At 49.0% G+C, this 13,886-nt stretch overlaps 1 protein-coding gene across 1 annotated transcript; it reads right to left on the bottom strand.

Annotated features, from left to right (window-relative positions):
- Positions 1-3,660: 3,660 nt before the first annotated feature.
- On the bottom strand, positions 3,661-12,861 carry LOC131084962 (extracellular tyrosine-protein kinase PKDCC-like). The gene is made up of 8 exons (XM_058026720.1): positions 12,745-12,861; positions 12,328-12,705; positions 12,029-12,151; positions 9,611-9,882; positions 8,406-8,485; positions 8,207-8,311; positions 6,557-6,733; positions 3,661-4,518 (listed from the first exon to the last, which is right to left on the bottom strand). The coding sequence occupies exons 1-8, from the start codon at positions 12,859-12,861 to the stop codon at positions 4,406-4,408; spliced, it is 1,365 nt and encodes a 454-aa protein (XP_057882703.1). The 3' UTR covers positions 3,661-4,405.
- Between the last annotated feature and the right edge of the window lie 1,025 nt (positions 12,862-13,886).

Below are 13,886 nucleotides of genomic sequence, written 5' to 3'. Positions count from 1 at the left end.
ATGTGTGGGTGTTGAGGGTGTGGGTGTACAAGGGGTTAACAAGAAGGTGTGCTGGGATGGCACAGGGGAGCAGGGGTGTGAGTGTTTACAGGACAGAGAGACTTGAGTGTGCAGGCTTTAGGTACAGATGTGGGCTTGGGGGAGAGTAGTGCTCGTGGTCCCTGGGAGCAGTGAGGACAAGGCTGTTGTGGCAGTGGCTGCACTGAAGGGATGTCATTCTGTGCCCACAAAGTCCAGGCATATGAATTTCTTAAAACACTACCAGCATCTCCATCTCCTCCACCGCTATGCCAAGAAGACTTCTCCACCCAGTAACCCCAGAACTTTTGCCACCTGGGTTGGCCAGCTGGGCAGGCTGAGGCTCTGGAGGCACAAGCCCTTGCCTGGAGCTCTCACACAGAGCCAGGAGCTGAATTCCAAGCAGAGGAGTCTGACAGCTGTTACCTGTATCACCCATCCTCGGTACACCCAGACCTGTTTGATGGAACCTGATACATTTTCCCATTAGGCAAGAACTATAATTCAGGGGAAATCCACCATCCTGAGCTAAGCAGATGCTGCAGAGGAGGCAGAGGGGTTCATTGTTACCTCTCATAAAATTCTCTTCTGTGAATTTTCCCATCTCCACATTGCTGGTGGTGACATGTTGGTACACTGGGACAATGGGACCAAGGGCAAAGATTGCTCCAAGTACTACAGTTAGCAGGAATTGTCCACTCTGAAGTCCTACCAATCCATCATGGGGGGCCATTCTGGATACTGGATTTACACTTCACTGATTCCTCAAACTGGAGCCCACGCCCAGCTCTTTTGACCCAGAAGAACCAAGTGCTCTGACTTCCAGCCACAAAGTTCAGTGGTTGGTACAACAATTTATAGATGTCCTCACAGAAATCAGTGTTAATCCAGATGTGTCATTTGGGCCTCCAGCTGACTGTGATAGGTTCCTCTTTTCTTTCCCTAAATTAATTTGAAATTTCATCTTAGTGTTGTTTAGAGCATCAAAGTTTGCAGAATATGCCGTGTCAAAATAGAGATATGACACTCATTGGTACTTGAACCCTGTCTGATGCACCAAGAGTTGATTTTTCATTACTGGGCTCTGTGTCCCTCACTCTGCTTTTCCATCTGTCATGCAGTCAATGGTCATGTAAATGTCTGTGCAGACATGCTGAACATGAGTAATGCAGCATCTGTTATTACAATACAGAATTAATTAAGAGTATTAAAGTTTTGGCTAAAAAAAAATACCTATGGAGGCAACATTTTCATACCCATTCTCTCCTAAAGGCAGCATCCTTTGGGAAGATGTGATAGACACATTTAGGTAAATATCATTCCTCCAGCACACATGGTTTCCATTGCAATTGATCCCCTGCTGTTTCCTTCCAAGCACTTTCCTCTGTTGCATAATTCCACAATGGTGGCTGAAATACTGATCAGCAGAGAAAAAATTGACTCCAGCAAGTGGGAGTTTTAAGGGCAGTAAATGTTTATATCTGAGGTTTTATGCACTGTAGTTACTGAAATACAGTTTTTAGGCATGCACTGAAAATTTCAGTGGCATTGAAAGTCTAAAGTTGTTTGAGTTATAACTTAGTAAAAGGATAGAATGAATAAAGGCTGACTGAGTGAGATGGGGCATAAAGACAGTGCACTACAAAGCAGCCACATGGGCCCAAAAGCTGTGTAGAAGATGCTTCCTCCTGTAGGCTCCCCTTTAGGGCTGGGAACAGCTTGGGAGCTTCACGCAGACCTGGCACTGAGGCTGCACCTGAGCCAGGTGTGAGCTGCCTGAAACTTGGGGGTCACAAGCTGCTGACTGCAGAATAGCAAAGAGATAATCCTACGTGCTTTTAAACTGGCACAGCCATTGGCAGAAGTTTCTCAGCAGACAATAACAGCAAGAAGCTGGGAAAAAGCAGAGTGGGAATTGCTTTTCCCAGTGACTGTGTCTCCTCAAATGCATTACAAACTACAGCTCTAGATGTGGCAACTTCTTAGTGTCTAGCACATGAACAGCATTGGTCATAAAGGTGTGCTTGTGCCTTGGCTACTTCTTTGTGCCAGCCAGATGAATGAGGGCTCATGCTGTAAGAATGTGCTTACTCCTTTGTGTGGGGTGGTGTAAATGTCCTACAAAAGCCACTTCCTATGGCAACAGCAAATATTGTAATTCTTTAAAGCCTAGCTTCCCTTTTCAGTTATGTTTCAATTGTTATTATTATTGTTTGTTAATCACTGTGTGTTCAAAACTTTCAGGACATGATCAGTGGTCTCTGGTGCCAGGGTCTAACTGCAGGTCTGATGCTGGAAGCTGCATTTATACAGTGACACTGGTATTCCCTGCAACTTCACCGTCTGCATCTGAGGGGCTGCATGTGACTGGCAGAAAAACCTGCCACGTGAAAGAAGCATCACAAGACTGAAATACACAATGTTCTTTCTACCAGGAGAAATTTTTAAGATGGGAAGGTCTTTCTAACATGAACTGGAACCACTTCAACTTTTGCATTTTGTTTCTTCCTCGGTGAAATGACCCAGGTTGGCCCTTGCACGGCCCTGCTTTGGGGGAAGTGCTTTTGCAGTGTATCTCAGAAGGCTGGGAGACATGGAATAAACCCCCTTTACCTCTGGCTAGTGTAGAGCACAGCAGGTGTCTGAAGTGCCTGAAGCCCTGCTCACTGGGTCAGTGTAAAACAATAGCAGCCCCCTGGCAGGACCTTCCCTTCAACTTCCACAGGAGCTGGAATGGAGAGAGGGGTCTGTCCCTGCCCATTTAAAAAGCCCTGCTGTCACAAAGCCTGCAGCAATGGCATCACAAGAGCCTTCTTGCTGTGCTGACTAGGAATCCTCACTAATTGATATCACTAGAGTCCCCCAGCCCCAGAGTAAGCAGCAGGGTTCCAGTGCATGAGAAAGACACATGCAAAGGCATTGCTGTGGTTAATCGAGTCCTAACGAGCTGAAAGATGGGCTCCTGCTCTAGGAAACATGGGGAGAGACCATCAAAAACACAGCAGGACTCCAGGCAAGAGCTGCAGAATTTTCAGTCCAGGGGTGCCCAGCTGCCACAAGGTCCCACATGGAAATGGCTGCACGGTTCTTGCCGTGCACCATAAGCTGGAATTTCCGGTGTGGGACAAGCAGAAAACAATGTGCCATCACCCTGTTTGTTGTAGTGTGGCTCCTGTGCACAAAGCCGGGGACTTTCCCGAGGAGGCATGAGGTCAGTGGTGATTTAGGCTTTCCCTCCAGAAGAGGTCCTGGACAGTCACTGCTTCCAGGGTGAATCAGGGTAGACACAGCGACTGATTCCCACTGTCATCTCTTTCAGACTGAAATTATACTAACCCCAGCTATTTTTCAGAGGCCAGATCTACAGTTTTAGCAAAGGGCAGTTGCAGGAGGCTCTTGGGACCACACAGTCTCCTCTATGCTCAGAAGCCTGCAAGTACAGCCACAGCGTCCTTCAGGAGCTGAGTGTCCAAGGGCGCTCAGGAACATTCATACACTGCTTGGAGCACTCACAGGCTGGCCTCTGGAGTGGGTAACAATGCTAGGTGAGCTGAAGGTAGGAAACACTGGCATTTCTTCATTGGGTTGCAGTAAAGACTTAGGCAATCAAAGGAAAAAAAAAAACAACTTCTCACAGCATGCTTAGGATAAAGAGTCATTCTTTATCATACAAAGTCACACCTTACATATAAATAATTTGAATGTCTTGCTCTTTCATGGAAAGTAACAGAGAAAAACCTTCAAGGTTGATACATGGGAGCTGGTATTAGAAATCACATAGGATCAACCCCAAATCCTGCATCCAAACACACAGATATTTGGGTCCAGTGTTGACCTGTACACCACTTCCCTCCCTTGCATGGAAGGAACTGAATCAGGACCCTCCTTGGAGGACCACCCCCATCATCAACCTCTGGTTATGGATCCCAACCCTGCAACCTTGGCCTCATCACTGAAATTTACATTTGCAGCAGTAAGAAAACCCAGTTTGCAGCTGCAGAAAGAGCCGTTGCCTTCTCCAAAGTGCATCATATGTAGATTTTTGGAGGTGACTGAAATAACTAAGCCTACCCAAGCTGGATCCCTTGCAGCTATTTCTATTTCTTGGCTGACAAGCTGGCCAAAGCAGCAAAGCTAAGTATTGCACAGTCTAGCAACATCTGACTAAAACTGAGACCATTTATGTGGAACAGCAGTGTGGGAACAGAAAAGAAGCTAGTGGAGCAGCAATGAGAAATTTGAGCTTTGATCAAGGAGACAGCAGCATTTGACTCTATCTGAGCTGGCAGGGAGATCCCATCCCAAAGCAAAATAAAACATGTCATTCTTTCCAGCAGATGAAATTCTCCCCAGCAGTTTGTTCCTCCCAGGATCATTTTATGTGATCTCATTGTCTTTCAAGTCTTTCCCCTGAGGAAGCTGAACGTTTAATATAGACCACGGCGTTGGTATCCGGTACTAAATCAGTCCAGCTACTCTGGAATGAGGCGAGCGGGCGTCCTGGAAAGGAAATAAAAATGCAAGTTTAATAGAGGGGAGAGGCTCACCTTGACCCATGCTATTTATTGCAAAAGGCACAGGAACACACTGCTTGCTCAATGGAGGGTCACTCTGCCCTGCCATAGATGTGTTTTACACTCCCAGTAAATTCCAGATGCTCAGCGCGCACACGGAATGCATCACCCAACCCCAGAGGCTTTTGCATCTTGCTTTGCTTTACCAAGCAGCCCTAGGAGAGACCAGCACATTCTCACAGCTCTCATTAACCCAGCTGGCAAACTCGGGCACTTGGCATTTCAGCCACACAGTTCTGGCATCCTTGGCTGCAAAGATGAGCCATGAAACTGCAAGGAAGAAAAATGCCAGGAAGGGAAGCACTAAAGACCTCAGGCATGGTGCAGGAATGTCAGGGATCAGCACCCCAACAAGGCACTGCAGAAAGGGTCCCTGTCCCAGTGCTTCTCCTGCATCCTCACTGTGGTTTCAAGCAGGATTCCTTCCAGCAGGCACTGCACAGAGCACCAACAGCTGCCCTGTGAGGGAGCCACATGTGCTGTGTTAGGCACAACTCACACAATCCATCGCTGGTGTCAAACTTGGTGGCTCTAAGAGATTTATGTTGCATCCATGTAACTGCTCTTACATAACTAGTTTGCCACATGCCAATTGCACACAAGCCCTCAGAAAAGCTGCATTTTTGATAGTTTAGGGGGTTTTTTAAAATGTCATGTGAACCGACAAAACATGATCCTTCAGCATCATTGTGAGTGAAAACACTCATTTACCTCATTTAGTGTTTTACTTCAAGAAACAATTTAGCCCATGCTTGAAGTGTCAGCTAAATGGGATCATTTAAAATAATTCTGAAAACATGCTAACTGCAAGAGGCTATAATCAGAGCTAATTACAGGGACATTCTGGAAATCCCTTGGCTTGGGGCTTTAGTTTTGATAGAGGGGATAACAACTTGTAAGCTATGATTCTTTTAATTATAACAATAGTAACCACCTTCTTTTACACAGCTCCTTTCATCTCTAAAATCCCCACAGCTCTGCAAACTATACATACCACAGGGATTGTTTAGCCTAACACCAAAGTGAAGCCATCTCTGCAAGAAATGAGTAAGTGTTTAACAATACCTGGCAGTCCTGAGAAAGATTTGTGAAGAAAAAAAGGTGCAGAGAGAGAACATAATTACTCTTGTGTCTCCTTACAAACACTCAGGGGATTTCTGGATGCCCACAGTGGCAGCCATCTGAGCTTGAGGATAAGGAAGGCAGCTTTCAGATGTGCCTGTAGACTCAAGGCACTATGGAGGAAGGCAGCAGCACCACGTGGCAGCACCCTGTCACCCTGCCTGTCGGGACTCAGGACATCCCTCCGGGTGTCCAGAGCTGCCAGGACCCCTGCCAGGGGCTCAGAGACCCTGGCACAGAGCCCACAACACCTGGGGATTTGATTATGACCCGTGTAGCAAATTGCCAGCTTTGTATGAAGACCTGAAAGCCACAGAAGTTTAATAACAAAGTTATCACTGGGTGAAAAGGTAGATTTTGGGATTTTTAGAGTGGGGGGTCTTGGGAACAAGATGGAAGGACTTGGGCATGTCTAGCCTTTCTTCTTCTTCTTCTTCTTCTTCTTCTTCTTCTTCTTCTTCTTCTTCTTCTTCTTCTTCTTCTTCTTCTCTACCTCCATCTTCTGCTGTGATGCTGGCACTTTGGGACTGGTTTAGAATAGAACCTCACTGTCTAACACAGGTGATAGGTATTGGAAAGTGATTGTAAACATGTTATATGTAGTTTGTAGTATAGAGACAACACTGCCTTGGTGGCGGTCAGAGTGCTGCTGGCTGTCCTGCTGAGCTGACCTCGGTGGGGCAGGAGAAAAACTTTTATAGATAAGATACAATAAACAACTCTGAGACCAGAAACTGAAGAGCTCCAACTCGTTCTTTGAACAGATGGGCTGAAACAGAGTCTTTTCACATATCTTGGGGCTGCAATGAACTGCAGCACCCTGCCACCCTGGCCAAGCTCACCTGTCCAGGTCCTGTGCTGGGTGACAATGAAGCTGTGACAGTGCAGCTGGGAGTTACAGATGGCAGCGGCCTCCTCGGCGCTGTGGATGGAGAGCAGGCAGCCCAGGTGGCTGTAGGAGGGCCAGCACTTGTGGCCTTCCCCTTCCACCGTCCGGAAACCCTTCAGGGAGATGTAGTCTGGGGACAGAAAAAGGGGACAGTCTGGGGAAACACTCCAGGTGCACTTCCAGAGACTGGCTGCACTACACAATCAGTGAAACTCAAAAGAATTGCAACGCTGACAGACTGAACTGACCCGCCGAGGTGGGGTGAGGTGGAGCTGCAAAGCTAAAAGAAACCCAAATTTTGCTCTTTGGTCCTGCAGCGGAGCACAGGACAGCAACTCCCCCAGAGATGTAGGAGAGGGGTCAGAGGTCTCAAGGGCAAAAGGACAGTGGTGCCACTGCAGGGGTGGGTGAGAGGAGGAGGCTGCTGTGCAAAGCCACAGCCCCTCCATGTTTTCCCTGGAAAGCCAACCTCCAAACAGCCTCTCCTACACCCCAGCCTCAACAGCAGAAGCTCGTCACAGAGCCAGCACCAAGCTACACGGGGCACAGACTGACCCACCCGTCATGGTGCCACCCACAGAAACAGGAGACTGAGGAACCCTCTGGGGAAAGGGAGGCCTGATCCTGCTCCTGACAAAAGACCTGACAAAGAGACCCGACAAGCCTGAGCAGGTGTTGTTCAGGCTAGGAGGACTCACTGCTAGGAGTCTCTCCCCACCTTCCCACACCTCTAGGATGGTGATCATTTTGGCACAGTGCAAAGCCAATAGACAGGTGTTGTTGGAAAATACCAGTAATTCCTGTTAAAGCTGCTGGTCCTTCCATGCAAATGACCAGATATCTTTGTTGTAACAGTGCAAATTATAGTTCTTTCACATGCAAAGAGATTTCCTTCTGCAAGCCACCATCACCCACCACCTCATGTGAATGCTCAGGAAAACACAAGCCACAGTAACCACTGGATTTTTGAAACTTCCTTTTGATCAGCCTCATCTCTACCACTGAATGGGTCCTTTTCAGAGGAATGCACCTCATAAAGGCACATTTATCCATGCACAGGTCCAATAGAAAGATCTTCAGAGAAAAGGAACTTAGAGGGCACCGAGGCTCCAGGTACCCTGCCACATTCATCTTGGTGCTGTCACCTCCCCACTCTATGTTTCCATAATCTGTGCTCAGCAGACAGAAGCCACACAGTCAAATTGGAAGTTTGAATATCAGCCCTGAAAACTGACCTGTTGGCCCAAAGGATAAGGAGCCACTCAATCCCAAACACATTCCCTTGAGACACTGATGTTCATTATGAAAAGAGTATTTAGAAGCAGTGCAAACACATGTCCATGCAGTTTGTCTGCACTGCTTTTACTTTGCAAAACACAGGGTTTCAAAACCATGCATAGCTCCCATGGATAAAAAAAAAAAAAAAAAAAAACAAACAAACAAAAAAAAAAAACCACAAAAGCCTGCTCAAAAAAAGATATTTTTGGTGCTTTTCCTAGTGACTATAAACTGCCTAAACCTAGGGGAGATCAGAATTTGACCAGTTACCAAGTGCCTCATTCCCTCAGCAGTTACTTTACTTAGAGTATTCAAAATCAACTACCTTTTAAAAGAAGAGGTCTTTTCTGAAGATAGAGCCCAGACTTGTACAGATGTAAAACCTTTTCAAAAGCTCTCAGGGTTTCATTTATTCCATATCGCAAATCACCTACATTTAAGGAAAAATATGACAAAGATAAACAACTCCATGAAACATCATTTAGAGACTTCTAATAAAGAAGTTTATGAATATTAGCTGGTACCTGTTGCATTCAGAATATCACTCAAAAGGGGCCGCAAAGCTGGTGGTGCAGAGTGTGGCAAAAGATAGGTGAAAAAATACCTGCAAAAAATCCCACAGGCTGATTAGAATACAGTGCCTTCATTTCCCTGGTGATTAAGTTGTCTACATTTTCCCGTGACTTGATTATCCATATGCAACTAGTAAGTCTGCTTTGGTTACAAAGTTATGTTTGAGCACATCTTGGTGTCTCAGATGGTTCCTGTGAGTTGGGCTGAAAGCCTGGTCCTTGCTGCATGAAATCTACCTTGCAAAGCTTCATGCAATAAAGCTTCCCCTCATTCCCCTGGGTCATTTTTGTATACTAAGAAATGTATTTCCCACCAAAAAAAAAAAAAAAAAAACTGCATAAAAGAAGACTCATACAAGATCCTTCTCTTGCCCTGAAAAAGTTTGGGCTTCTTATTGCCCCTGAAAAGTCAGGATGACTCATTTACTGACTTACACAAAAAAATTCCTGTCCTAGGGAACAAGTGCACAAGAGACAGGGGCAACAGCAAGGCTGCAATAATCTATGCAGGGATTTACCCTTTAGCACTGGAAATCCAGGCCGCTTTGCTAAGTCCTTCTGTGCAAATATCCAGTTGCCAAGGCTTCCCTCCAGGATGTGACCTGCCAAGCATCAGTGGTGAGCAAAAGTCCCTGAGTTTTCAGCTGATGGCCCATGGGAAGTGCTGCAGCAGCCTCATCTCTTTGCCTTTACCTGCCCCCTGCTCTCCCATGGGAGCCCACAGGGAGATTTGGAGATGAAGGGAAGCACTGGGCAGCCTGTTCCCAACAGTGGGACTCACAGCTGGTGGGGTTTGGCAGGTAGCCTGCACTGCCACTGCCTTCAGCAAGCATAGCCCGTGGATGTCAAGCACCGGGGTTTGTTTGGCAAACAGCAAATTTACAGGTGCAAGCTCTGGGGCAGGTTTTTAGAGGGTGTTGGGGAAAGGGAGCAGCAGAAGAAAGATGCCTTCATTCCCACCAGACAACAACTGCACTATTTTCCTGCCTTATAAGGAAAATAACTTGCTTCAAAGTGATTCTTAACTACACTTTCACAGAGGTGAGGGGAATCACCACATGACTCTTATGATTCTTACGAAGAACCAGGTGCTACAGGCTACATGGCAGGGTGTGAGCTCAGCCACCCCAAATCTTCCCCCTCACAGCTGGACATACCGATATGCATTGAACAGATTCTTCTTCTCATTTATTCCTTCACATTTCCCAGCCACGGAGCACTTGAGAGGGAAACTTCTGGTAGGGAAGTCGAGTGTGCAGTCATTATCTTCCTTGCAAGGCAGCTCCTCGGTGCTGGCATCATCCATGTCTGTCACTTTTAGGTTTCCATCCACCATAACAAACTGCCTTGGCTGGAAATCCAAGAGGGCTATTGAACCCAGGGGGGAATGTGCCAAGTAAAACAGCAGTTTCACAAGACTCAGGCAAATCTGAGAAAGAGAAGATGAATATGCATGGAAAAAAACAGATGAAAAACAGCTATTAAATTGGAAGTAGAACAAAGGGGAGGGCATTCAATTAAATTAAAAGAGAAAAAAGGCATACAGAACTTAAAAGGTAATTATATGTATGCTACAAAATTTATTATCAACATTGCCACAGGATTTGACTGGTAAGTAGTTTAGCAACATTTTTTAAAAATGTGTGTACACAAAAAGAGACATTTGCAGTCAGAAGAGCTAGAGGAGAAAGCTGTGAGGAAAACAATAGCAGTCTTCATGTTTCAGGAGCTATATTGATTTGCCAGTTGAAATCAGAAGGGTTTTTCCCAGTCTGGCATAAAATTAATAGATTCCCCTCCCTTCCCCCATGCTGGTCAATACAGACTGAGGCTCCATGGTCATTAATACCAGATTCATGCCTTGCTGCATCCCTCAGCAGTTTGAATTTGGGCACACAATCATGCTTCTGAAGAATTAGTCAAGGCTTGGAGTGTATTTTTTGCCAGCTTTTTTGCTTTTATGACAACTTTCTGGCAGCAGTGAAAGGCCAGACAATACCTGACCCAGCAGAAAGCTTGGTAAATTATTTTTATAGAAACCAGAGCTAGAGAAGTGCATTTATACTGCACCAGCACTCTGTTCAAGCAGCTTTTTGCAGCAGTTTCCATTCAGTATCAGGAGCCCTGGCATCAGACAAAGTGCATGCTCAGCTGGGTGTGCCAGGCAGCCCCACGTCACCCCTCGCCACTGCCGATAGCGATCTGTGCAGCGCAAGGGATTTCTCCCTTGGAACAGCTCACACCATCCCTGGTATCTGATGTGGCTCATAACAAGGGAATCCCGTACGTTTGGACACCCTTATTAGGAAACAGGACTAGACAGTGCCAGGGTAATTCTGAGCTAGTGTCTTCTGCAGTCAGGAGGTTGTTAAAGTCTCCAATGCCACCACACCAAACTTTACCACCAGCTAATCCAGCATCATGGGAAACTTTGGCACGCTTAAGAAGATGAGGTGCTAGGAAAGCTATGTAGAAGCCAGTAAAGAATTGAAGAAAGTAAAACTCCCCAAGCCAAGAGAAATGACTGTGGAAGCTCTGATACTATTTTAACTTGTTTAGGGAAGCAATCATAAGAATTCCAGCTTTGCATCCCACAGCTCAGCGAGCGGTTGCCACAATCCCCCTCTGGCTCACATGGCAAGGCTCCCCTTCAGCATTCAGGATCACATGCAGACAGAAATTTTATTTTAGGACTTTTGTTGTGCTTTTATTTTGCCCAAAGCATTTCTTGCTGACACTAAGATACCCTTGCTTTTCTACATGATGGGGGTTTTTTTGCCTCCTGGCACCCAAACAAGTAGTATTGAACCCCCAACTGAGCTCTAGAGGCAAACTGCAAAACAAGCTATAACCAAAGTAAGTGCCATGCCACAAGTCATTTATATTCCTGGGGAGCATATGGGTCCCTGTGCAGGATGCCAAGGAGATGAGGCAGATCTCACTACAAGGGCTGCAATCCTAGCACCTGCAGCAGGAGAAAAGCAATTTAGTAGCGATTTTACTACAATAATTCCTAAAGGGCCTAAAAATCAGAAACACCACATAAACACATGGCGAGGGTCAGCTTGCTCAGCTTGTTGCCTGGAACAGGTAACACACAGCAAACCACAGACTCGAGCATGGTGATGTGGGTTTCCCAAGTCAGACTCAGGTAGCCGAGGGGCATCCTGACCAAAGCCCTTCTGCATATATATATATATATATATATATATATATATATATATATATATGTATGTATAGGGAGTATAAAGGCAAAATGAACGTTATCGTGTAATCGAAGGCATTAACCACGGCCCCAGCACCGAGTACGATTTTGTGTCTATCTCCTCCCAGATGAAGTTCTTTTAACACCGCTCTATGGAGGAAGAAACTCACCGTGAGATACCAAGCAAGGACTGTGTTAATGTGATTTTAAAGAAATGAAAAGGAAACGATTTACAGACAATTTGCGGGATCAAACAGAGTGTCAGCAGGAGAATCCCGTTTGTCCCAGCGGTCACCACCGGCTCTTCGCCGGTTTGCCCAGTTTGTGGTCTAAAAGCGACTGATAAAACTCCTTTGCTTTGTTTTCTTACTTTAAATCTTTCCTCCCAGGGGGTCTGCAGGAGCTGAATCATCTCCAGCGGGGATCCCAGCTCCAGCATGGCTGTGACCCGCAGCTCAGCATCTCCGCTGTTGTCATAGCATTGGCCGTGCAGCTGCGGGAGAGCAGAAGCCACGGTCGGGGCGATGTCGCTGCCAGTGCCAGCAGATCTCGGCCGCCCGAGGACAGCGTGGGCACCACGGGCGGACCGGCTCAGCCCCGGCAGCAATTCCCCCGCCCCGCCGTGCCCAGGCAGTGCCTCCCGCATCCCCCCGCCCCGCCGCGCCGTACCTTGACGATGCCGGGGTGCTGCAGGCGCTGCAGCAGCGTCACCTCCTTGAGCAGCTTGTAGGCGGCCAGGCGGCGGCAGCCGGCCGGAGCCCCGTACCGCTGCACGCAGCGCCGCACCTCCCGGCCCGCCCCGTGCACCGACTTGAGCGCCACGGTGCCCCCGCCCGCCAGCGCCGCCCGCGCCACCACCTTGGTGAAGCCCCAGCCCAGCACGCTGACGGCCGTGGCCCGGCTCAGGTCGCCGCAGCCCAGCCCCGCCGCGGCCGCCGCCTCCCCGCCGCCCGCCGCCGCCTCCAGCCGCCGCAGGTCGCGCCGCCTTTGCCGCAGCTCCTCCCGCAAGCCCGGCGGCAGCAGCAGCGGCGGCGAGAATCTGCCCGGCTGCGCCTCACCGCCACCGGCACCGGCACCGCGGCCGGCCGGCATCGCCGGGAGCGCCAGCAGCGCCAGCAGCGCCAGGGCCGGGAGCGCCAGCAGCGCGGCCGCGCTCAGCCGAGCTCCGCGCCGCGCCCGCCCCGCCGCCGCCGCCGCCGCCATGGAGAGCGGGGCTGCGCGCCCGGCTCCCGCTGCCCGCCCGGCTCCCGCTGCGCGCCCGGCTCCCGCTGCCCGCCCGGCTCCCGCTGCCCGCCCGGCTCCCGCTGCCCGCCCGCGCTCCGCCGCGCCGGCAAGCCGAGCGCCACCGAGGGGGCGTGTCGGGCCCCCGGCGCCCCCACCCCGCCCGCCCGGCTCGGCACGGCCCGGCCCGGCCCCGCGGGCGCACGGGGCAGCGGCGGCACGGACCGCCCAGGGAGGGGAGGCGGCGGAGCAGCCTTAGCGGTCTTTCAGGAGGTGGCCCGGCGTGGGAAGCGGAGGTGCCGGGTGCGAGCGGCACATTCCCGCAGACACCCGGCCACGCTCCACGACGGCTGTTTATAGCAGAACACGCGGGTTTCACGGGCGGGAATATCGTCAGCCCTGCTAGAGGGTACCGCAGATTACAGCCGAGGGATGTACGACGGGTTAAAAGCAGTGAGAACTGGGATATCGCGTTTCCCTGCTGCTTACAACTCTCAGGTTCGGTTTCTAAGAAGAGCAAACACTGGCAGTTTCTCTTATTAGAAGGATAAACCCTATGAGGTTGAATCAGTAACACACTGCCTAAGCACGGAATTGGAATTTTTTCCAGGGGGAAAAAAACCAAACCGAACCCATCCTCCAGCAAAGCCAGCCAGTGCAGGCAGAAAACACACATCTGTCGTTTGTGAGGCGATGAGATCGATCAGTGTCGATGGTGACACAGCTCAGGGCTGCCTTCTGTGACACACGTGTACCTGAGCAGGACAGGAAAGTTTCCGACGCGGGTGCGAGAGGTGACAGGTCCCTGTCACTGGCTCCGTCACTGCTTTTAGACACGTATCTGCACCGGGCTCTGCTGTGCAGAAAGCCAGTCAGGTTAGCTTAGGGCAAAGGCAGATGCAGTTTGTCTGCTTCTAATTTAGGCAATACGCAGTTAACTCTCCTCACTGAGCAGCCTGAAACAACAGCCAAGTGGGTGGATTCAGTTTTTTATTTATGTTTATGCT

The sequence above is a fragment of the Melospiza georgiana genome, chromosome 6 (assembly GCF_028018845.1).
Source record: "Melospiza georgiana isolate bMelGeo1 chromosome 6, bMelGeo1.pri, whole genome shotgun sequence".
NCBI lineage: Eukaryota > Metazoa > Chordata > Aves > Passeriformes > Passerellidae > Melospiza > Melospiza georgiana.
The sequence above is the reverse complement of the archived record's forward strand: the minus strand, read 5'-3'. Positions and strand labels throughout refer to the sequence as shown.

Bases quoted from the DNA above. Each gene is read 5' to 3' on its own strand.
- LOC131084962 (XM_058026720.1), bottom strand. From the start codon at position 12,861: ATGGCGGCGGCGGCGGCGGCGGGGCGGGCGCGGCGCGGAGCTCGGCTG. The intron at 6,734-8,206 runs GTAGTTGATTTT...TTCTGTCCCCAG, and splicing joins AAGACCTCTTCTTTTAAAAG to ACTACATCTCCCTGAAGGGT. The intron at 4,519-6,556 runs GTGAGCTTGGCC...TTTCCTTTCCAG, and splicing joins CCAGCACAGGACCTGGACAG to GACGCCCGCTCGCCTCATTC.